Genomic DNA, 24,863 nt, shown 5'->3' with positions numbered 1-24,863 from the left:
GGGCATTTCTAAATTCATCATAAAATGGACAATACAACAAAAATGCAGCTAATAACATAAAAAACATGCTTATTTAAAAACATTTACCATTGTAAATCCAGGTCTATATAACAATATTAATTTGTTTCTGCATCTTCAAAATGCTTTGTACAAAAAAAAAAAAAAAAAAAAGTTAATAATTTCATACCTGATTATACCTCCATTTATCCAATTCTCCACCATTTTGTCTCATCTGTTCCCTGCCACTTGGAGAATACATGTATAAAGACATACTGTACATCCACGTGTTAGGCCTGTCACAATAACACATTTTGAAGTTTGACATATTGCTGGGATAAATGATAAATAATAATACTGAAAGAAATTTATGTCACTGACACAAAAACCCAAGAGCTGATTTGAACCACAAAAACTATTCAAAATCTCCAATATTGTTAAAAAATCATGAGCTGCAATAAATAAGTAGCAGAAGGAAACACTTTAGTACTTAGTTTGCATCTGTAATGAGTCATAGAAGTTATTTATTCAACCTCCCCCTCCCCTCAAAAGTATAGTTCCATCTCACATATATTAACGATAAGTCGATATAGTAGTTATCATGACAGGTGTACGAGGAGAGGAATTATTGCTTTTACTGCACCATAATGTTATTGCTGTGTCATTTCCTGGAGCAGGGCGGAATCATTTAAGTGCAATTAACTTCCAAAAATATACTTCAAACAGCCATAGAGTCCGTGATGGATTGGCTGTGCTCTCCAGTCAGTCACGCGCCACAATAGCAGGCAGCCACCGGAGATTAAAAAATGTATGCAAGCAAGGCCGGCCCGGGGAGCACTTTTGAAAGCTCAGCACAGGCAGCCTATCAACCACTTCACTGGAACAGCTACACTACACTGGAGAAGTCGAGAAGGCGAGTTTTTCAGACACAAACCCTTATGTTAGGAGCGGATGTTCGGGATTTAGAGTGGAAAAATACTAAAACTATCGTAGCAAAACTAGATACTCATTTAAATATATTCCAATACTGAAAACAAAATGGGCTTAATCTCTATCAGAAGCATAAGAACAGATGAAAATATTAAAGAAACATTGCATTCTTTTGTCTAGAGGTTTCAATTATTTTGTGGTATCCAAGTTGGGTTTTTAATTTGTAATGTGAGAGCACGAGAGCTCACAAGCAATTTTCCACTGACCGTGCCTTTTACAATGACAACAGGGATCCTCCGTGTCACAATAATACAGTTTTAGTAATTAAAAGGTCATATTTATATAAGACCTAACTCATTTCAACTAAAAATGTTGGGGGATCTTTGGTGTCCCGAATAATTTGACCCTATGCCATATTAAAATGATCTTAAACAAGTCAACCACTGGGATTAGTAAATTTGATTCTATATTTACTGTTTTGATGTGTCCCATTTTTAGAAAGCGTGCATCTAGTTGCTAGTTGAGTCAGTAACACTGTATTTCTTCAAATATTTTGTCATGTACCTGAAGTGCTAAACTGAGGGAGTTGAAGTGGAGCACTTTAATCTAAGTGAGATGACTCAAAATAATCGTTTCCTTTACCAGGACAAACAAAGGGGGGATCTCATCAAACCTTGACAAAATGGCTGTCTGATCGGTGAGGCGGGCTGTTCTTTTATTAAATCCGACTCAAACACACTTTTACGTAGGTTCAGTGTTATTACCGGGGGACGATCCAATCACAGTTCACCGTAATAATGAACGGGAGCTGTAATCCTCTCCATCATTGTCCGCCTTCTCTGTCTTTGTGCTCGTAGCCCTCCGATTGGCCCTAATCAACACTTCAATTTGGCCTCGCGACATTGCCATTTCACACCGCGCTGGCATTCCTTTGTATCCGCTGCAGGATTGGCTTTTAGTTGAATGTCCCCCGGTGCGACCCGTCTACATTTGTCCTTTTCAGCAGCACATGGATCTCTCTAGATTTATCTAACTGCTGCTTTATTCACTCCCACCCTCCATGTCTGATTCACTAAATGAGATCTGTGGAGTCTTGTCTTACAGGAAAAGAGACTTGTCCGTGTCTCCAGTGGCGTATTAGGGTCCAAGTCAAAGCCATCCGTCTGTTAAAGATGACTTGACCCGTTTCCATGGTGACGCCCCTTGTCTGTTTGCACATCTCATACAAGTCTAAGAGGTACCGCACATCAGATAACCAGAGGTGCAGCTCGTGCAGACTGCATAGTTCCACTCCAGAAAAGTGCCTTCAGCCAGTGCCTTTTCTGTCCGAGCAGAGTGGAACACAGTCCTGGGAAACATCAGAGAGCTGATCTCTAACCATCTTTTCAAAAAACACTAGTCGTTCATAGCAAATCAGACCTGTCAATATTAACCCACTGAATCTGCTTTGTGTTCACCTTCACCTTACTGCTTATGAAGGTCTGAATGTTTTTAATATATGTCTTTAAATAGTTTTTAAACTTTTGTGTAATTGTGTAGTACTGCTACTGTACTCTGTTATTTAACTATAAGCTTTAATGTATTGTCTCCTCTCACTGTACACTAATGTTGATAAATGTTCACTGTCCCTGTCAAATGAATTAAAAACTAAAGAAAGAAAGAAATGAAGGAGACTATGTTGGGCTTTTGGTTTAGAGAACAGGAATTCACCACTTGACTTATACTATAGTTCTTTCTGCCTTTGAAATAACTCCAGTATTGTTTTCTATTTCCTGGTTGCTATTGAGTAGGGGACAAGGTTAACATAATTAGGTGACAGGTAAGGTTTTAGCATTAATAAATAGCTATGTCCAGTACCTAAAATGGAAAGTTAAAAATAATTCAAACCTTTGTAAACCACACTTTTAGGTTAAAGGTGCACTGCTTAGCGATTCTAGTAGAGGTATTAGATGTCATCCATGCATGTCTGAGTATTTTAGCGATCTCCCTGGGCCCTATTTGAACCCTCCTTATAGTTAACTGTAGATTCTGTGCAATGCTAAACCCACAACCCTACATCACCCATACTCAGTGAGAGTTCAGTGAAACCTGTTAATACAAATATAGTATTTTCAAAACAATAAAGAGTAACATGGTGATCTAAATCTGTTATGTGTTACAGTTAATACCCCACAAAGTAAAATACCCCCTCTTTAATGTTGCCTAATACTAAACTTTTACTGTAAAAGCAAGTAGGGATTCCCCATCGTGCAATGCAATGATGCAACCTGAATATATAGCAGTATAGCAACAGAAGCAGTGCAAGTACATTTGACTCTGTTGTGAATAGATTTGACTTGTATAATCCGCTTTACACAAAACTTTATCACTTAACATATCATTTGTTGCATATTTCACTAACAACACTTCCCTCTGTTTAAAGCTACAGTAGACCTACATTTGACTGCTCTTTTTTTGTATTCCCATCTCCCAAGTCGCATTAACTGCTGGTATAGCCTGCCTTGTTATTATCCTCTTTTGTGCCAAACCTAATAATTAACATCACATGACTCGCTCTTAGCAGCTGGCCTCTTGTTTTTTGTTCATATTGAAATCACATATGTTCGCTCAGGGTCCATAATTACACACACTGCTATCTTATATCCTATTTAACATTTGCTAGACCAGTGTGTTTCCTTGGAATATTTTTTGCCTTTCAGATTTTGGTTTCACTGCATAAAATGACTCAACGTGTGAATCAGACAGTGAGCATGAGGAAATCTTGTGCGCTCTCTCCTTTCACAACATACCCCGCGTGGTTTTTACTCTACTTTCTTAATATATACTAATATTGCCAAATCCTGGTCTGGAGTGAAGAGTTTCTGACATTGTGACATAAAGTAATTTCATTTTAATTTGTTCAAACATGCCTGATGAGTGGGCTTCACAAATTGACTGACATACTTAAGTCCACATAGATGTTCAACTGAAAGTGAAATCAATGTATATTTGTAGTGACATCATGCCGGGGGTGTACTGCATGCATTTCTATGATGGAATGTTCAGCAGTTATCATGGTGACACAATGTACACATTAGCAAACGCAGCCTGATAAGTTTTTAGATAGTCTATAAACTCATGAAAAATGTAAACTGGATTTAGACAGGACTTTTTCAGGAACCTGTGATGAATATTTGTCGTCTCATTTAGGTTTGAGTTTCAACAAAAAAATTAGTTTGATTAACAAACCACCAGCTTGTACAACAGGTGATTTTGTGTTTTGTGAAGTCTCATATCTATAGTCGTAAGTCAGTTCTGTATGGTCAGATTTAGTGGTGGAATGTAACAAAGTAAAAGTAATAAAATACTATACACAAGATTTAAAGTGGGTTCTTGCTTCACTACTTTTGAGAGCACGTATCTGTACTTTCCACCTTACTACGTGTTTGAACAGGACTGAAAAGTAAAAGCATTTTGTATTATTCTTTGAGACTTTATTTTTTACCTAGTTCATATTTTGAACAAACAAAAATGACAAAATACAGCACAAATCTTTTTCAAAATAAATACATTTAAAGTCTTGTAAGACCTACACTAAAAGTCTATGTGAGATACTTTTACTTTTTACTCTAAATACATTTTTAAATGGGTACTTCAATACTTTTACTTAAATAGATTTTTTCATGTGATAATTTTAGTTTTAGTTGAGTATTTTTTTTATTTTTTATATTGAGTACTTTCTCCATCACTTCTTAGATTGTGTTAAATAAAAATCAGATTAAAGTCTAACTTGAGTAACAGAGCTTCAGACAGCAGAGCCTACAGTTAGCGTCACACTCCCAGGGAATACTGCAAAGTATCAATAATTGTATCAATAACTCGTATATAAACATTTTGTAACCTACCAATATTTCTTCCTTTTCTACTTGAATTGTATTTATTATTTATACATTTTCTGTTACAGTGAGATTGTGAGAATTAAAAGAGAGCTGACAGTTTTTTCATAGTTTCTTATCACTAAAGTCTATAAAAAGTGGTAACTCAGTTTTGTGTTATATCCGTGGCCTATGTTTTCCTCATTCATGTCGTGTTGTCTTTGGTTGTGGCCTGTAAAACACAGAGGGTTTTACAGTATTGTTTTCCAGCGTGCTTCCCGGTTCTGGTGTCTTTGTGTCATGTTTCTGTGTTCCTGGATTCATCTCTTCCGTTCACTTTGCCCTCCAATAGTGTCTGTATTATCCATCACTTTATCTCATCCTGGCTCCTCTCATTGACCTCTCTGATACAGTATTACACTGGGTGGACCACTTCTGCATCCTCCTGGCTTAGGCCTTTTGATAACACTTCAGTTAGAACGTTACTGTGTTCTAAAATCAGGTTATGTTTAATAACTTGGATTCTTAAAAATGGGGGGAAAGATCAACTTGAGGTTTGTTAACTGCCTTAATGATTCATTGTTCTGATTATTGCAGCAATACCACCGCGTCAATGTCTGGTCTTGTCTAATCTCAGAAGCTAAGCGGAGTTGGGTCTAGTTTATACTTGGATGGGAGACTGCTCAAATGAAAGGCCACAATGGAGCAGTTGTGGTTCTGGTTAAAAATGTTGTTCTGTCCTTAGGCAAGACACTTCACCCACCTTATATGGCATGAATGTGGTGTAAAATAATTGACCTAAATAATTTGGTAAACACTTTCTGGATTCCATTGACCAGTCTGTGGAGAATACCTTTACAAACCTTTTCTTTAGTATCTGGTACAAGGTTGAGCCCATGGAACAATTCACACCTCTGTCCATTTGTGTCACTGAGCGCCAATGTGACTTGTGCTATGGGGATATAAATCTTTGCGCAGTAACATCCCACGTGCATTATGAGTGTAGGCTCCTGTAGGCGAAATTCAGGTTAAGGTTGAAACATCCATACTGTGATTTAGAAAATAAATGTGTCACATTTCACTCTCTGCTGAATGACAAAGTATGAGATGAAAGATACTGTGTAAGTGAAAGTCACCTTGTTACATAAACTATACCGTGAGTGCACTGTGTGTTTAACCTTATCTGTCTGGGTGTGCTTCTATTGTGGCTAATGTGCCTAAAAATAGAGCAGTAACCTTCATGTTTGAGTACATTTGGGCTAACTGGGATACTTTTCTTGTTTCTGGTGATCTGAATAACATGAATATGAAATGCCACATAACAAGCAGGTTTTCTGGCAACAATTTGATTCTGATCATTTATTTTGCAATCAAGTTTTAGCCACGGATCATAGCAAATCACTAATTAACACCACACAAGAACTGCAGATTCAGACTTCTTTTCTGCAACAATTTAACGTTTATTTACTTATAAACTATTTCACCTTTGCCATATGTAGTATTCCTCATCTGTATATTTAGTACCATGTTCTTGACTCCATTGATATTTTACTATAATTGTACCAGCATTGACTTAAGATGCAAATACTTAAATAGTCATGGAGTTGTCTCATAGCAACAGCAGTCTCATACGGCAAGTGCTATCCCTGGGCATCTGTTGCACTGACAGCTCCTTAAGCCACCGCTGGTTGTAAGAAGTTGTTTTTAGCTCAGAACAAAAGTATATTTGAGTCCTTGTCAGCCCCGAGGAAAAGCCAGCATCCAGTTGAAAAATGTCTTAACTTAAGGCTTTAGAAAGACTGCTGGGATTTGAAAGTTATGCAGCAGATAAATTCAGCTAACTTAAATGTGTGGTCTTTACTTGGATTTTAAAAGTGTAATAGTAGTTTCAGCAAATATCCGTTATCGACCACAACAGCAAGACAAATATTTGGATATCAGTATTGCCTCAAAAAAAACCCATCCCTGACGATTAGTGGGTTTGATGAAAGTAATTTACTGCAACTACTCCTGCTGCTGCTGCTGGGACTATGCTTGTATACAGCTGTGTATGCAGTTACTACTACTAGAAACTTTAAACGTTCAAAAAGTGCAAGCTCACCAGTCACCTCCGCCAATAAACCCCAGGAGACAAACTCATCGTCACTGGGACCTTTTATAGCCAAGCCGTATTAAATAAGCTATTGTAATTAAATGGCTTATTGGTACATAACTCACTCCGCACAACCTCACAAATGAGAACAGCGTTGAGAAGTTTACTTTTAAATACTCATGCTCATGCTGAGTTGATAATTACAACCCCAGCGCAATCCCAATTCAGAGGCACAGTGAGATCCAAAGATTATGCTCCTTCTGGCTTATTGTAACTTGAACAATGGCCAGGCTTATTTCATAGTCTCAAAACTGGTAAAATAACAGAAGGAAAAGCCAAGAAAATCATCCAGCTGTGGTCATTTTGGAAGGTTTTGGATTCAGAAATGTAAATGTGACTCTTGTGTTAATATAGTTAATTCTTTTTTCAGACCAGGGTTTAGTTTGTTTTCATACTTGACCGTTTCGACTGCTTACTAGTGGTCTTCTTCAGCGTGGTCACGTGATGTAACTGTGACGTGTCTGGACAGCTGATTTAAACAGGTTTTGGCGCTGTCTTTCTACCGGTGGAGGCAGTCTGCAGTCCGACTTCTTCAGAACAATATCCCAGGTGTGAGAAAGTAAAAAAGCTCTCTCGTCCCAGTTTAATGTCATGTGGACAAGTTTCCAGCAACGATTGTCCGAAAACAAAGCCTAAATATTTTACTTATTTATTGAGATATTAAGGGGGTTTTAAAAGTGCAATTATCTGTGTAGTACTTTTTACTCAGCAACTCTAAGTATATTTGTTGTACCCCTGGGCTATGTTTACATATAGTATTCATAACTTTAGTTTTCTGCACGGCGGCCATCTTTTTTGTTTCGTTTTTCAAATCTTCCTTTGGAGCAGTTAGCGTCGCTGCCTCCCACACTCGTATGTGCCCCTGGGGTGTGTTTCTATACTCTTTACAGTCTCCCACAGTTCAAAGCCACAGCATAAAACGTGTATCGGTGGCTGGTGTGTGCAGATGTCGCAGTGTGCAGTAAACAGACGTAGCTACCATTTCAGACTGTGCAAAACTGTCAAGGACGGGTCAGATCCAGACGACAATTGCGTTTCGTGCCACTCTGACCCCTGTTGACCCAAAAGCAGGGGGTCACTCACAACTTCAATTCTCGTCGCATTGCTGTCTTTGCGCATAACCTCTGCTGTCCAATCAGAGTGTGCCCTGTCAGTCTTCTTTCACTTGGCTGTGCTGGCCTCCCCATTCAAACCCACTCTGTCTCTCCCGTTGGATTATGCCTGTTAAATCTTGTGTGACCTTTGCTCCACACCGAGGTCTAGGTTGTGGTTTACACTGTGTTTTGTCCTTCAGTTGATGGTGACAGCTGTCTCTAGCACATATCAAGAGCTAATCTTCTCTTTTGGCCAGTATAGGGGTCTCCAAAACCATATAACATGTTAGTTGGATGTTAAAGACCTGTAGACTATAAGGAGTTGTCAGTAACCTGCAAGAATGGATGTGGATGTTAAAGTCTCTGTACCTGTTTTCTGTTGTCTTTAAAATGTGAAAAAAAACAAGCATCTTAATAATTCACCACAAGTTAAAATTTATGTAAGCGCTTTTTACAACTCAGAGCGAAGTTTTGCCATGATGGTAAATCTAAGAACAACTAGCAAGCTAACACACGTCTTCATTATGGAACTGCTTTCTGCTTAAGTATGAAGTTGACTTATTTTGACCTCAAGAGCTGCTTATCCAATATATCTGTACTGGGGCGGGTTATGCTCAAATTCATGGGGAAATATTAGGTACAGGCCATAGACTGTATAAAGAAGTGGACTAATGAAGCTCATCAAGGCTCGCAGTTGTACGGGCGAATTTGAAGCCAAGCTACATATTTGGAACTCTAACCACAAGTATCATAGCAACCAAAGAACCAATCCGCAGTGAGGCTATTGAACGCCCCTTCCCGCCTGCACTGCTCGTTTAGCAGGGAGCAGGCGCTTGGCAACGCTGTCAGTCAAACTTGTTGCTAACCTCAGGGAAAGAAGGCGGCTCATTAGTCTGTTATTAATGGTCATGTCTTGATTTACGGACAAAATAGCAGAATAACAAACGCCAGAATCATGTAGAGCGGATTAATATGAATATTTTAAGGCCAAAATGACAAGTCTGACAGCAGCAGCTGCAGAGAGAGGAGCGACAGTTTTTCTATAGAACATTAATTGGAACCAGAGTCGACGGCTAGCAGGTCCATTTTTATATATATAGTCTATGGCACAGGCTCTTTAACAAATTTCTCATCAAATTGTCATCAAACCTGTAGTTTTATTTTGTTTCAATCACACTTTTTTAATTCATCCTGAGAAATATTTTAAAAGCCAACCCAGGCTTAAATCATGCATGAAATGTCCAGTTACATTTTTCCCCATTTGTAGTATTTTTGTCAAGTGCAATACAAGGTTAGCACTCCAGTTTGTGTCTCTAGTCATGTTCTCATCTTCGGCTTCTCGCTGTTTGATGGCCGAGCCAATACTCCCCTGTTATCTCTATCGAGCTCCACACCTGCTTCTGCTGATGCCGCCGCATCTCTCTCCCAAATAAAACAAAATGGGACCTTCCCTTTGCTGCAGCTCTAATATGGTTTGACTTGTGTTGTTCAGTTAGGATGTTGTTGTCGACTCATTTGTTTCAGCCAGCACTAATGTAGAAGTTCAGCGCTCTGGGACTAGGGACTGCTCTGCTGTATGAAAAAGACAAAATATCCTGAGTTATTTTTTATCAGTTTCACTTCAGCTGTGCCCAGTGACATTGATAATATTACTGTATCGACATTTTTCTACCTGTGAAATACAATGGCAACATATAGTCTTACATTTATTGACAAAGAAAACATTGTTCTTTTTAGCGAACGAGGATAATTAAAGGATCTGTTTTCAAAGAGTTCATCTGTAAAGGCTGATGCCATCTCTATGCAGGTAACATAATTGCCCTCCCATGTCGTTTTTCAAGTACTTTACTATGTGATTCTGCAAAGGGGTATTTTATGATAATGGGTAATTAATGTTTTCTGTTGCCTTACCTCTCATCATGTGTTTAACTAAAAACCATTTCAGTTAAGTGTCGGTCAATATCAAAAGGCACAATCTACATAACGGTTTTGAATGTATTTTTTTACACATACACATTACTGTCCAGCTTTATGCAGCAATAGAGACTTGACTCTTTCATAGGATAAAGACGAACAAATGATAAGTCTCTTATCTACAAGTTTATGTTTGACTTGGGGCTTAGCTGTCCTAAACATCCATACTGTGCTCTATTAATGATCTCTTAATGGTAGTAAACATCCTTGGAGCTTAAAGTTGCAAACTGCAGATCCATTGTGGGTTTGCTCTGGAGCTCTGACTTTGTCCTGGTTTGAACCGGCGTGCTCCAGTCAGTGTGTAATTTCCATCTCAGGACACTGTCAAAACAAGCATAAGCCTGTGTGATGTAGACGCAGGCTCCAGCTCATAATGGGACCTAACACAGCTGCTTTGGCCTTCCTGTCTATCAGATGTTTTCTCATTCAAAACTCGGCCCATCTGAATAATCGTGACTAGCTGACTATTAAAATAATCATAATTGCATTTTGATCGTCATTGTCTGCACTGTACAGATAAATATTTCTCTCTCTAGAAGCCGTCATTCACAATAATTCTTCTATTTGGTTAAAAATGAAAACAGTCTGAATAGTCAACTAATTAGAAAAATAATGGCTGACTAGTGTACTATTAAAATAATCATTAGCTGCAGCCTAGAGCTCATTGTACTAAGACTGAGGTGTATGTTTACCCTCTCACTCTGGGCCTCATTCTGGTCAATCTGATCTGGAGTATTTGTGTGTCCACTGAATTACACAGTGACCTGACAGGTAAAGCCATCTCGTCTCAATGGAGTCTTACTGAGGTATGAGTGTGCACGTGTGCACGTGTGCACGTGTGAGTGTGCACGTGTGAGTGTGCACGTGTGGGTGCTCATGCCCAGTTTGTGTGAGTGCACGTGTGGGCCTCGTTTGCACTAATCTGCTAAAGCCGCAGCAGCAGGAGTAAACTTTACCGTCCTTCAATGGAGTTGGCTGCACACTGAGATCCTTTGTCCCAGACTTACCCCGAATGCTGTTTGAGGAGAGGAAGCTATGTAAATGTGCTTTAGGAGGACCACTCTAACTTATTTGTAAGATTTGTATTGACTTATTATTAGTAACTGGCTAAAATACTCTGCTGGCTGCACTAAAATATCGCAGTGATGTAAATGTACCATTGATGTTTATAACCTGTTTGTGTTTGTTGGTTTGTTGCGTAACTTTCTGGAAGTGGCACATCACTTGCAGGATTTCATGGAAATGGAAAGTTATAAGCGTATTTTCTCCATGGAGATAAATGCCATACCATGGAAGATTATAGGCAAAGGAACAACATTTCCTTGACTTCCTGAGACAGGCAGGAGGAGGCCAAGTAAGAGTCAGGTTTTTGGACATAGAAGCCCACACACTCTAAGGGTGCATGTTTTTCAGTGCAATAACGAAAATGAAAAAAGAGGGAAAAGCTGCTTTTATTTTAGTCTACACCCCACACATCCTTCAATTTTTTTGTAAAAAAGTTAGGCTTTTTTGGTACATTTTCCTTAAATGCAGTGAATAGTCACACCTTCTTTGTAAAAATGAAGTGCTCTGTTCATTTTAGAGTCAAATTTCATGATCATTGCAGTTTTTTATTTTTTTTTATTTGTAATTTCTGTTGTAGGATATTTCTCTAACAATCTCTTTATCAATAAAACCAGCACTCCCACATCCTCGGAGCTGGTGTGTACTTGAGCTTGATTGCTAACTTCAAAGGCTGTAATCACATGTTAACAATCCCTGTGTTTTTTCCTATTAAAGCTATTAGCAAATGCCACAGTACATCAACATGAGCAGATTACATTCAGGGCTGATGGAGGGGCCCAGTCCTCGCTTAGCATAAAACTGCTCTGCACAGCGACAGACTTGCTTGTAAGCAGGAATATTAATTGAAAACGCTTAGTGAATTACACCCGATAAATTCCTCTGATATTGACGTTTTTATAGAACTGTGGGCGCTTACCTGCACTTTGTCAAGGAGATGGCAGGGTGGCCTCATCTGTCTCTCCTTGCCTGACTTCCTGCTCTGTTTCTGCCCTCCAGTTTTCTCTTATCTGGCCAGTTCTTATCCCCCCTGGAGGTCATCACCGTGAATTTACAGTACAACACATCACTAAAAGGACAATAGGGCCTCACAAAAGAACAGCAGTGTGGCTTGTAATACCGGCAATCTTCTCTTATGTCCTCTGTCGGATTACTATACTTTATGCTTTTACACTGTGTTGTTAACTCCTCCAGAGAGCTTTGGTTTTTCTGGTGTTTGTGGTTTAGCATCTTTTCTAAGATCTGATTCAAGCTAGCATTTATACTTAAACAAAAAATGCAAAGCTAAAGCCATTTTTTGTCTATATCCTACCAATATGAGACATAGTTACTTTTTAGCTAATTTTAATACAACTAAAATGAATAACTAAATGAATAAAACGCACTAAACCAAATATTATTTGGACAGCTTTCTCAGTTTGTGTCTAATTCACACTGAGCTTTGCCTCACTTAGTTCTTTTCCCTGTGGCTGTTCTTTTGTAGAACAAAAGCTTCTGTTCATAGACAGAGGGAGTGCACGGCCTCATTACATAGAGGAGAGACTTATGGGGGATGCCGCTTAGCATTTAGGATGTTAGGATGTTGGTGTGTTCAGATACCTCGGAGTCTCTGGGGTAAACTGGGATTTTTAAAAGAGGTTTGAATCTTAGAATTTTTGTATGAGGCTTTATGCTGCGGCATTTTTTATTACCCAATTTGACTTTGATTCTCAGCATGCCATCTTAAACCTCAGATACATGTTTTAGGAGTGCTACGTCATTTTTGAGCAATACTAAAAATAGAAAATGAGTCATTCTTCAATATGTTTCAACTACACCAAAGGGAACCAGTTATTTTCAAGTTGCAGTGCAGCCTTAAATACATTCAATAAAACCCTCTTATTCATTAATTTCCCCATTTAACCAGTGTTCTCACATTTTTAAATATAGAATTCTATTTGTAAGTCAGCTCCAAAAAAGGTTTTTGCATCACCTGTTCTTTTTGTGTTTTAATAAACTTTCATGTGAGCAATTACCTCTTAACTCCTGCTCTTGGCACTACATTTTGACCTTTGCAGGATAGGTCTGTTTCCTCAGTCCTGCTTTCTATTGTAGGCCATTAATGTCCAACTAAATGAATTAGATTCTTCTCATACCATTTTACACCATTACTCCCATCCCTTCTGTCTGCCCTTGACAATTCTTTGCATCTGTAATGTTTACCTAACCTGCTTTTTGTGTGTTCATTTCCAATTACGCCCGTCTCCAGGTACAGGATGTGCGCCTTTGATTTCCTGTCTTCGTGACCTTGCATTGGCTCTTTGGGATTTGTGTTCAACATGTTTACAGGGCTTTGGCGAATTTCCTTTGTGTAAATATTTATTGTCATGTGTGTTAGTGGGATTATAGCACGCTCTTTACAATGAACTCAGCCACTTATGTTGTGTCCAAAAATCCTTGTACAATTTTGCCTTTTCATGTGAATTCTCTTTAATTAAAAGATTAAAGGATTACGCTAAAACGGTCACGCTCTCGGCTCGTCCCATCACTGCTTTGTCATTGAACCAAACAAGCCTCCTGTTTTGTCTTGATGACATTTTGATGACACAGCTCGGAGTTACTGAAATGATCAAAAGCGCTGTTGAAGTACAAAGAAGCAGATAAGATAGTGAAGAGGGCAGGAGCGGAGGCAGAGGAGGAGAGGCAGAGGAGCGGAGGCAGAGGGAGCAGAGGCAGAGGGGGCAGAGGGAGCAGGAGCAGAGGCAGAGGGAGCGGAGGCTGAGGAGCGGAGGCAGAGGGAGCGGAGGCAGAGGGAGCGGAGGCAGAGGGAGCGGAGGCAGAGGGAGCGGAGGCAGAGGGAGCGGAGGCAGAGGGAGCGGAGGCAGAGGGAGCGGAGGCAGAGGGGGCAGGGGCAGAGGGGGCAGGGGCAGAGGGGGCAGGGGCAGAGGGGGCAGAGGGAGCAGAGGGGGCAGAGGGAGCAGAGGGGGCAGAGGGAGCAGAGGGGGCAGGGGCAGAGGGAGCAGATGCAGAGGGAGCAGAGGCAGAGGTAACAGGTGGGGCAGATGCAGAGGCAGAGGGAGCAGAGGGAGCAGTGGTAGGGGAGCAGAGGATTGAGTTTCACATCAGGAAAGATCTGAATGGGATGGATTAGATTTGCCTGAGTCGTCTTCTCTGCCCATATCTTTCTCATTTGGATACAGTTTCACTCAAGAAAATGTTCTAGATTGTTCATTATCTGTAAATGTGTGATTCAGCTGAGGTGGTAAAGTGTCATTGATTATATAGTTTACAGATCCTCACATTTGAAGGTGTGGTTTCTTCCTTTGTGAGGGAGAAAGTAGACCACAATTATTTTTGAGCTGGGCTGATGTATTTGCTCCAAGTGACTTTTTTAGGCTTTGTTTGATAAGGCTGAGGAGAGCTGGGAATGAGCAGACATACTTTAGTAGGCTAGATTTAAAAGTTGTGATTCCAAAGCATATGTCATTCTCCAGTTTGGTCACTGAGCCACATGAAGCGTTCCTTAATTGACTCGATTGATTCAGTACAATACACATTGACTTTAAATTGCCTCAACAAGAAAACATAATGAAACACATTGATCGTTTGTCAGTGAAGGGCAGCATTTTGACAGTATTAACTTTGTATGCTGCAAAGGCAGGAACATAAATAATATTAAAACATTTTTTAAACGTATTTGGGAAAACTACTACTGAACTACTAGTAAATTTGTTGGCGTAACTGGCTGGACATAACATTTTATTTATAAATCATACACTTAAATATAATTATAAATAACATACTTAAATATAAATAAATACAGTTTGTCCTAGTACTTTTCTGTATAAATAGTTGTTTTGCATGAACCACATGCAGTAGTAGGCCTATTATGAGTACAGTGCAGACACGGTCAGATCATAGAGATATGAGAATCACACTCTAGATCTCGTTCTAACCTATGGTATTGAGATTAATGATCTAATTGTCCTTCCTCAAAACCCTATACTCTCTGACCATTTCTTAATTACCTTTCAATTTATACTAAAAGACTATCCAGCCCTGCAGAGAAAAACTATAATGAAAAGAACATTATCAGATAAATCGGTTACAGAGTTTAAAGAAATTATTGAGCCATTACTGAAAGATATGTCATGTGACAATGAAAATAATTTAAATCCAATTGTCACTGATCAATTGGTTGACAGAACAATGCTCACCTTAAAATCTGCTCTCGATGTTGTAGCTCCCATAAAACAGAAAAGCATTAAACCAAGACCTCCAGCTCCATGGTATACGTTACAGCTCAGGACACTCAAACAACATGTAAGACGCACAGAGAAGCTTTGGCGTCGCTCGCGCTCTGAGCAGTCTCTGAAGGCATGGAAGCTCTGCCTGCTCACTTATAAGGCCGCTCTGCAGAAAGCCCGAACAACTATTCAAATCTAATAGAAGTAAACAAAAATAACCCCAGATTTCTGTTCAGCACTGTAGCCAGGCTGACAAACTCCCACACTGCTAATGAGTCTCTTATCCCCTCGAACATTAGTTGTGATGACTTTCTTCAATTCTTCGATTACAAAATTACAACCATTAGAGACAAAATCAACAAAGCTACTCCAGAAATCAGCTCTGAGCTAATCCAGTCTGTAATGCCAATATCCCACATAGATCCTCTAATAATATTATATAAATTTACTCCTGTTGATGAGGTGGAGATTACCTCAGTCATCATGTCGTCCAAACATCAACCTGTTTGCTCGACCTTATTCCAATCAGACTCCTCAAAGAAGCCCTCCCCCTAATAATAGATTCCATCCATAACATAATAAATATGTCGTTAGAAAATGGCTACGTTCCTCAGTCCTTTAAGTATGCTGTGATTAAACCCCTTTTGAAAAAACCTAACCTAAATCCTGATGAACTAGCCAACTATAGACCTATCTCTAATCTTCCTCTCAAAAATTCTAGAACGAGTGGTGGTGAAACAGTTCTGCCGCCACCTGCAGGACAATAATATATTTGAAAATTTTCAATCTGGATTCAGAGCTCACCACAGCACAGAGACTGCACTGCTTAAAGTAACAAATGACTTACTACTAACTGCTGATAACGGGCTGGCTTCAGTCCTGGTCCTACTGGACCTCAGGGCAGCGTTTGACACCATTGATCACAACATTCTACTGCAGAGGTTAGAATGTGACATTGGAATCAGAGGGACCACCCTCAAATGGTTTAAATCCTATCTATCAGATAGGTACCAGTTTGTTAGTATAAACCAGAGCACCTCTCCCTGTTCTAAAGTAGCCTGTGGTGTTCCACAAGGATCTGTGCTTGGTCCAATCCTATTTACTCTGTATATGTTGCCATTGGGTAACATTATCAGAAAACATGGCATTAATTTTCACTGCTATGCTGATGACACTCAGCTGTACTTATCAATGAAACCAAATCAGACTGACCAAATAGATAAACTCAGTGCCTGTGTGAAGGACATCAAAACCTGGATGACCTTGAATTACCTGCTCTTAAATCCTGAAAAAACAGAGGTCATTGTCGTTGGTCCCAAAGGTAACAGAGATTCCCTGTTGGACCAGATAATGTCACTCGACAATGTGAATATAGCTTCTAGCCCTACTGTAAAAAATCTTGGAGTCCTATTTGATCAAAATCTCTCATTCACAGCCCATATAAACCTATCTTGTAAAACATACGCATACTTTCACCTGCGAAATATAACTAAAATTGGAAATATTTTACCTAAAAACGATGCTGGAAAACTCATCCATGCATTTGTTACTTCCAGACTTGATTACTGTAATTCTCTGCTCGCCGCCTGCCCCAAAAGAACTATAAGGAGCCTCCAGTTGGTCCAAAATGCAGCGGCCAGAGTCCTAACAGGAACTAAAAGAAGAGACCACATCAGTCCTGTACTAAAATATCTGCACTGACTTCCTGTCGAGCTTAGAATCAAATTCAAAGTCCTCCTCCTGACATACAAAACCCTAAACGGTATGGCCCCATCCTATCTGCAAGATGCTATTGTCCCGTACCAGCCAAACAGAGCGCCCCGCTCTCAGAATGCAGGACTATTAGTGGTTCCTAGAGTGTTCAAAAGTACAGTGGGAGGGAGAGCATTCAGTTACCAAGCTCCTGTACTATGGAATCAACTCCCTGCTGATGTTAAACAGGCTCCCACAGTCTCTGTATTTAAGACCAGGCTTAAAGCCTTCCTCTTCGGTATAGCTTATGACCAGGTTACTTAGTGAGGGAGTGACATTAAAACCCGGGATAAGATAGGCTGCAGTAGGAGATAACTAGCTGGGGGAAGTATGGCAACCTGAGCACTATCCTCTGCTTTGTCCTATTTTCTCATCAGCAATGCTATTCACATGTTGTCCCCTGTCCCATTCCCCCTGTGGAGTGTAACGCTTTCAGATGTTCCGATGACAGCTGGGCCCTCTCCTCCTCGCCTGGCTCTCATCCTCCTTGCCCGGCTCTCCTTCTCCTCGCCTGGTCTTCCTCCTCCTCGCCTGGCCCTCCTCCGCCCCCCTCCGTCCTCCTCGCCTGGCCGATTTTTCTTGTTTTGTCTGATTTTTCCTGTTGTTTGATTTTCCTGTTTGTTTTTGTGTGTAGGCAGCATGGTGGCTGAGTGGCAACACTCATGCCTCACAGCAAGAAGGTTTGGTTCGATCCCCGGGTCGCCCAGGCCTTTCTGTGTGGAGTTTTTGCATGTTTCTCCCCGTGTCTGGATGGGTTTCCTCCGGGTACTCCATGTTTTGGTTGATGGGGGAAACCGAACGCCCTTCGAGACAACTGTTGTTGTGATTTTGGGCATTACAAAAATAAAATGAATTGAATTGAATTGTTTGAGAGTTTTTCCACGCCCCTTTTAGCTGACAAATTGATCAACAGTATATGTCTTTAGTCAACCAAGAATTTGTTTAGCCTCTGACCCCTGGTGTACTCTGGTGAGTTGGTCCAGTGACAGGGTGGGAAGCCCTTGGGGATATGTCAGATTTTGGCCCTCAGGTCTGTTTTATCATGTGCCATAAAAACCCTGCTGCCGTTGCCATTCTCACCCCTGTCCCATTATCACTGTCCTCACACGATAAATTCTGCAGTGTGCTGCATCTCATTATGAACATCACTCTGTACCTGCTCCCCTGGGGTCACCCTTCATATCCATAGAAACGCTCTCATCTCGGAGCGGAGGGGGAGGTCCTCACATGGAAGAGTCAATCCAATATTTCCAGCCGCTGTCATCAGTGAAGCTGCTCAAAATTCATAAGGATATGTGGCCCGCACGTTGTGACCAGTCACTGCAGTACAGGCTCATGAGACGTGTAACAAAGATAATGAAAGAAATGCTGTTTTATGTCAAAGCTGCTGTAATGTACACGTTTGAAATGTTCAACACATGCTGTAAATGCTGTGTGAATTGGATACACCTGTTGCGTTGGAAATGTGCAGCAGAAGGACTTGCTAAATATAAACAAAAACTAAGATAAAAAATACTTTGAACTCAGAAGAATACAATGTAGGTCTACTCTTCAAGTGATTTGATGATGTGCTATTTTTGAAACTTTGAAACAAGAAGTATTAAACCATAGTATAGCCAAGTATAATTTTTAAATTGAATCTTCATGAGTGGAGATTATCCAGTGAGCTCAATACGTTCTTTTAAAGAAAAGGAGCAAATCAGGTTGTCAGTAGTAGTCACTTTAGAATTGAACCTTCTACTTTAAATGAGCCGTAACAGGAAAAAAAAAACAGTAATGTGGTCTAATTGCTCATGTAATGTAATAAGGAGATTTGTGCACATCCTGAGGGTATCTCCTAATTAATACTAGCAGTGACAAATATTTTTATTTTCTCCCAAAAGACAAGTTGAAGTAAACAGTATGAGATGTTTTTGTTTTTTTTCCCCCTCATTATAATGCTTCTCAAATTGAGCTGTACACTTGACAATACCCATGTGAGTTTTTACAATTATGATTTCTTTCATATTTGCTTGTTTTTTTTCTCCTCAAGTGGCAAACAATCAGTTGTTGACAGAGCAGCATTTGTCACAGCAGCTGGAGTTTAACACACAAAGGGTGTACAAATAAAAGAAGTACTAAAAAGTCGAGCAAAACAAATTCATTGGTTTTGGTGAATAAAACTTGTATCTTGCGGCTGTTGTTCAAGTTCACACATTCACCAGTCAGGCATAACATTATGACCATCTGCCTCTGAAGAGCTGTTCTCAGCATCTGTCCAAATACTGCTCCATATGTGCTCCAGGACTGTAGTGTTCCTCAGACTCCAATACACCAATATGTATTCATTCATTCAAGTAAAATGTAAATTTTACAAAAAATGAAATATTGACCAGTGCTGGAAGGAAGTACTCCATTTTGTTTCTTTTGCTCAAGTATCTGTACTTTTACTAAAGTGAGTGTGTCACATGAAAAAATAAGTAGAAAAGTAAATTATTACTGTACCTGTTTGAAAATGTACCTTGAGTAAAAAGTAAAAGATTTTTTTCCTCATATTTTGAGTCTTATAAGACTTCAAATGTATTGATTTTGATAAAATTTGTTGAATTTTGATCAATAGAAATAACTGAATCAATAATTTTTCTAGCAGTTTTTATTTGCTTATTTTAGTTTGATCAAACTATGAACGTGTTAAAAATAGACACCCCTTTTCAGCAGGTCTCAAACAATAATAAATACTTTTACTTTTCAGTCCAGTTAAAAAATGTAGTGGAATAGAAAGTACAGATACCTGCTCTCAAATATAATGAAGTAAAAAGTATCCACTTTAAAATTTGCTTTACTAGTAAAGTACAGATACTTGTTACATTCCACCATTGATACTGACCCTATTTAAATATAGTGTGTCACCTTATTCTAGTAATAAAAACATAAAACATTAAAAATGGCTTATTATATATTTAACGAGGGCCAACCTTTAATTTTTTGCATGATCTTTGACCATAATAATACAAGACACAAAACGTATAGTTCATCTTTTTTTTTAGATCAGGGGGAATAAATGAAACTAAAAAATGTCACTGTAGTCTACTTTTTATGGGAAACACTATCTTTTATGTTGAATCAGACCAAACTCTGCAGCTTTGAATATTTTATCACAAGTTGCCCCTCATAAAACTCACTTGAATTCTTGCCCATTTATTCTGCTTGTAACGCATCAGCTTTGAGGATAACCTTTATTATCTGTGTGCAGTTTCACCACGCTGGCAGAGCCCAATGATTGAGATATTTTGTAGTAATTCACCTCTCCTGGCAGTGGTCACTATTTTATCTGTAACTGAATCTGCCAGTAGGAAAGGTAAAACGGTGTAGCCAACGGTGCAGATTTAATTTAATTATGTACTGGGATATGCCGGTAATTATCTTGTGAGGTTTTTTTTTTCAAGCAACACCTCTAATGATGCACAAATGCTTGTATGACAGGCTGGTAGCTTCACACTGTGGGTAGATGTATCACAGTCAAATACAAGTGTTTACAAATGTACAATCAGCCAGCACAAAGCCAGCCTAGCATCTTTTTTTTACTCATGGGAAAGACTATATTTAGTTGGTTGACATGGTCTAACTGCACACTTACAATACAATCACTGCTCTACAACCTATAGATACTACAATTATCAATCCCTTGATTTGCTCTGTGCAGGTTACATACAAATAGTTATCCCAAGTGTATTAAGAAGTCTGGTTGTGTTATCAGCATCAGTGTGTTTACAGGATACTGCAACTCGAGATGTGTTTGTATCATTCATATTTAATAACAGAGGAGGTGATGAGGAAACAAACCCAAATATTCAGTATAATGTGTTTGGTTATATTTACACATACCATTTCTGAGTTGAATTCTTACCAATGCATGTAATTCCCTAGAAATTAAAGGTGCGTGATGTAACTTTTCTAACGAGGTGTCTGCCACCCTCTTGTTTTCATCAACATCTCCATGGAGGAAATGACACCATCACCATGGAGGTGAGCACGTGGTGGAGGGTCCACCATCTGTTTGCCTCCAGTATTATTTTTTTAGCATAATTATTATTAAAATTTGACCTGTTATTTTGGTAAAACACACATTCATGTAATTATAGTGCTGCTGTGACTATTGTGTCTGTACCCCAGCTAACACCAAATGTGACTTGAGTAGCTTTATTAGCGCCCTCTATTGGAAACAGCCTAAGAAGATGAATGGATGAAGTGAAGGTCAGAGATGACACAATTTCTCTTTAATTGCAGACATGTCATCTCCCATGTTTTATTATTGCCCGAGTTGACCACTCACTTCAGAGTCATCTTCTCGAGTACATCTCCCAAAGGGCAGAGTAACAGAGTCAAACAGAAGGTCGATCAAATCAACAGTATGCCCTATATGAAGAACAGCAACACAATCAAAAGACACACACACACACACACACACACACTGCTCCTTTGTGCGCTCCACTCTACCACTGCATCTTTCATATGTCACCTTGAGCTCCCCAGCGGGACACAAGATGCAGGTGGTAAAAGATGCCTACAAAAACACAAAAACATTGTCTAGTTTTCGCCGTTTGCTTATTTGCATATCTCCTCCTATCTATTAATTTGTGCAGTGTGTCTTGATTGATGGGTAGTGACGTGAGGTTGTCAAAGGGCCATCGTGTGCTGCTGGGTTTTGTGTGAAAATTGGAGGAGAGGAGCTGTTCATTTTACTGTCGCCCTGTGCTGTAATTAAGCCAATCAGACAAGCCTATTACCAGTAATTAAAAGTGATGGTACGATAAAACAGAATGGGGCTATACTGCAAAATGGCCTCAGGAAATTGTTTTTGGTGGAAAGACGGTAAACAAGCAATTAGTAGGCCTTTTTAGTGCTGCTAAACTTTTGAATACTCAACTGGTTTGATTTAGTGAACATTTTCTCCAATGCTTTTGCAAAGTTTTATAGCTGAAGATGGATAACTAACTTAAGCATGCGTGTGATTGATAACCTCTGACCTGTTATTATGAGCACGCTTGCAAAGTAGATAATGAATTTTGAATACTGTAAATGTATATGATGGGGCCATAGGGGCCAAGTCCACCCACAAGAGGTCAGTATATGAGCAGATAGTTCCATTGTTTAGCCTTTGAGAAAGAGCATTTATCAACATTAAATACAGTTCTGCCACTATTACCATTGCGAGACAGTGCCATCTCCGTGTTATAGGTCAATGTTCTTGTTTTGGTACTTTTTTTGTTTGTTTTTTTTATCCATTTCCCTCACTGTGTAACTATCCTGGAGGGGTATCAGCCACCTTATTGTCTTTTTGACTGGACTGTTCCACCATCTATGCCACTATATATCTTGCATCTATTCAGTTACAGTTTTTATTGCTGAAAAACACATATCTGACCAGTAACTTGGCCTAGTGGCATCAACTTCTTGTTTCTATGAAGGCAGAAGCAATAACATCTCCACCGAGACAAGGAGGTGACATATCCTCCACCAGAAAAGTTACATAGCGCACCTGTGAACACGTTTTTATAGCCTTCTTCTGTTTTCCTGCTCTTGTTATCCCTGTGTCATCCTGCCCTCTCGGCGGTGGGTGTGTCTGGCTGCTCAGGCTACATTGCGCTGTATCCATTACCTCCTCCTTACCCTCAATATAAGATGAAGGTCAGCGAAGGGCCTGACTTTGAAGTAACGCACGGAAAAGCTCTAAATAGATGCTTACAAAACCTAGAGGAGGCAGACGTTGTCATTAAGCACCCCGGAGAATGAGCTCATATAACCAGGCTGACAGATGGTGCTTGGAGATAGATTGTCAAGTGTCTAAACAGGTGTCAAATGAGAGGTGTGAATAAAGCATAATTTTTCTGTCTAGGCACAATCACGATTAACGGCTGATCTTTGTTTCTGTTTCCCCTCCGCAGCCGAACCCCTGCCTCTGATGGACCTGTGTCGCAGAGCCGCCCGCCTCGCACTAGGACGCGAACGCCTTCAGGAAATCGAAACTCTCCCTTTGCCACAATCCCTAAAGAATTACCTCCAATACCAGTGACCGACAAACAGAGGGACGCTACTGGACAGGCTGCAGACAAGGACGAAATGTGAGGATTTGATGAATGGACTGAAGTCTGCACTCAAGAGCACACGACCCCTCAAAACTTTGTCTTTAAATGACAAGTGGGTATCAACTGACAGATTGGTTTTGACCTCTAAAACTTAAAGATGGCACCAGCTTCATAGCAATCCACAGCTGCTTTAACTTGGTCTGTTTGAACTTGAATAAATTCTTAATGACACTGTCCCACTCATGCTCTGAAAGGAAACCATCTTCTCAAAACATCATGAAGAGAAAATGGTCAGACAGATACCGCCATCTTGTGTTGGAGCTGAGAACTGCACCCTACCATAACGGGACAGGACCAAATCACTCTGCGCTGCATTCAAGAGCTGCAGGGAACAGAACTTTTAGCATGCCAAACTTGTTCTTGGCTGAAGTGAATATCTCGAGGCAGGTATAAGTCCGTTGTCTCCAAATGCATTCAGACTGTCTGTTACAACGCTTCTTTGACGATGATTTATGAATTTTATTATTTATTATTTAACTTTTTATTTGACTTACTATTTTATTATGGCTGACACTGCGCCTGAGTGACGAGATGTCAAGTTTTACTGAATGTTATTGTTATTTATGCAGTTGGCAGTGTAAAAAGTCTTATCCATGTCTATAGTCTATTTTGAATTAAAGACACTGTCAGATCAACTATGTGTGTATTATTATTATTATTATTATTATTATTATTATTATTATTATTATTATTATTATTATTATTATTATTATTATTATTATGAGTTGTAATAGTAGCAGTGGTGGAAGAAGTATTTGATTTTATTATTTAAGTAAAAATACAGATACTAGGGCAAAAAACCTAAAATCTCAAGTGAAAAAAGCATGAAAAAAACATGAAAAAAGCTACTTGAGTAACAGCATCAAACCACTTGTTTTAAAATGTATTTAAAAAGTAAAAAGTAAAGAATTTGAAGTTTTATAAGGCTTCAAATGTAGTGATTTTGTTACTGATTTGTGTTAAATTTTGTTCAGTAAAAACAATTTAATTGATCGTTTTTCCCTAGATATTTTAACGTATATATTTTTGTTAGTTTAAATTATGAATGTTAAAATAAACCATTTGCCATTTCAGCAGGTCTCAAACAATAATAATAAAAAAAACACTTTTACTTTCCAGTACTGTTCAAAAATGTAGTTAAGTAGAAAGCATTGACACCTCCTTTCCAATATAGTGAAGTAAAAGTAAAAAGTATTCACTCTAAAATGTCCTTAAGTAAAGTACAGATACAGGGAAATGCCATACATTGTGCAGCAGTAATGTTCCCCCTGAAAAAGTGGCACATACTTGTAATTTAAAAGCTCAATATGAACGCTCCATTTACAGTGTGCTGTAGTGATATACAAACCCAATTGAATCCTAGGCACGTGTCATAAATTTGAGCCCGGTTTGTTCAATACTCACCACAATTTACACTCCTTTGTTAATGGAGCCTGTCCAGACGTCTGAGGAAAGATGAACGGCCTTCGGTTCAGTTACAAATGGGTTAAAACAAACTAATTATACTCTCCACCACAAATGTCACTCACTAATTGACTCTTGAAATGTAGAAAATAAAAAGCTAAAAATGCTTAGGCTCACTTGTGCGCACACGTCTTTGCATTGATCTATTTTGTAAATTCAGTTAAACTTTTATTATTATTCTCTTTTATTAGTTTTAGTCTCTGCGTTATATAGTATTAGGACTGCTGCTTATC

General features: G+C 39.2%; 1 protein-coding gene across 2 annotated transcripts in view; it reads left to right on the top strand.

Moving 5' to 3' along the window:
• LOC117385223 (SPRY domain-containing SOCS box protein 4-like) overlaps positions 1-23,801 on the top strand; it is a 55,335-nt gene extending 31,534 nt beyond the window's left edge. For both annotated transcript variants that reach the window (XM_033982491.2, XM_033982492.2), the window contains exon 3: positions 22,966-23,801. In XM_033982491.2, coding sequence (XP_033838382.1) covers positions 22,966-23,093 — 128 coding nt within the window. In that variant the 3' untranslated portion in view covers positions 23,094-23,801. The remainder of the gene's footprint in view (positions 1-22,965) is intronic.
• Positions 23,802-24,863: the final 1,062 nt, after the last annotated feature.

Source organism: Periophthalmus magnuspinnatus, chromosome 17, assembly GCF_009829125.3.
Source record: "Periophthalmus magnuspinnatus isolate fPerMag1 chromosome 17, fPerMag1.2.pri, whole genome shotgun sequence".
In the NCBI taxonomy this organism is placed as follows: Eukaryota; Metazoa; Chordata; class Actinopteri; order Gobiiformes; family Gobiidae; genus Periophthalmus; species Periophthalmus magnuspinnatus.
The sequence above is the reverse complement of the archived record's forward strand: the minus strand, read 5'-3'. Positions and strand labels throughout refer to the sequence as shown.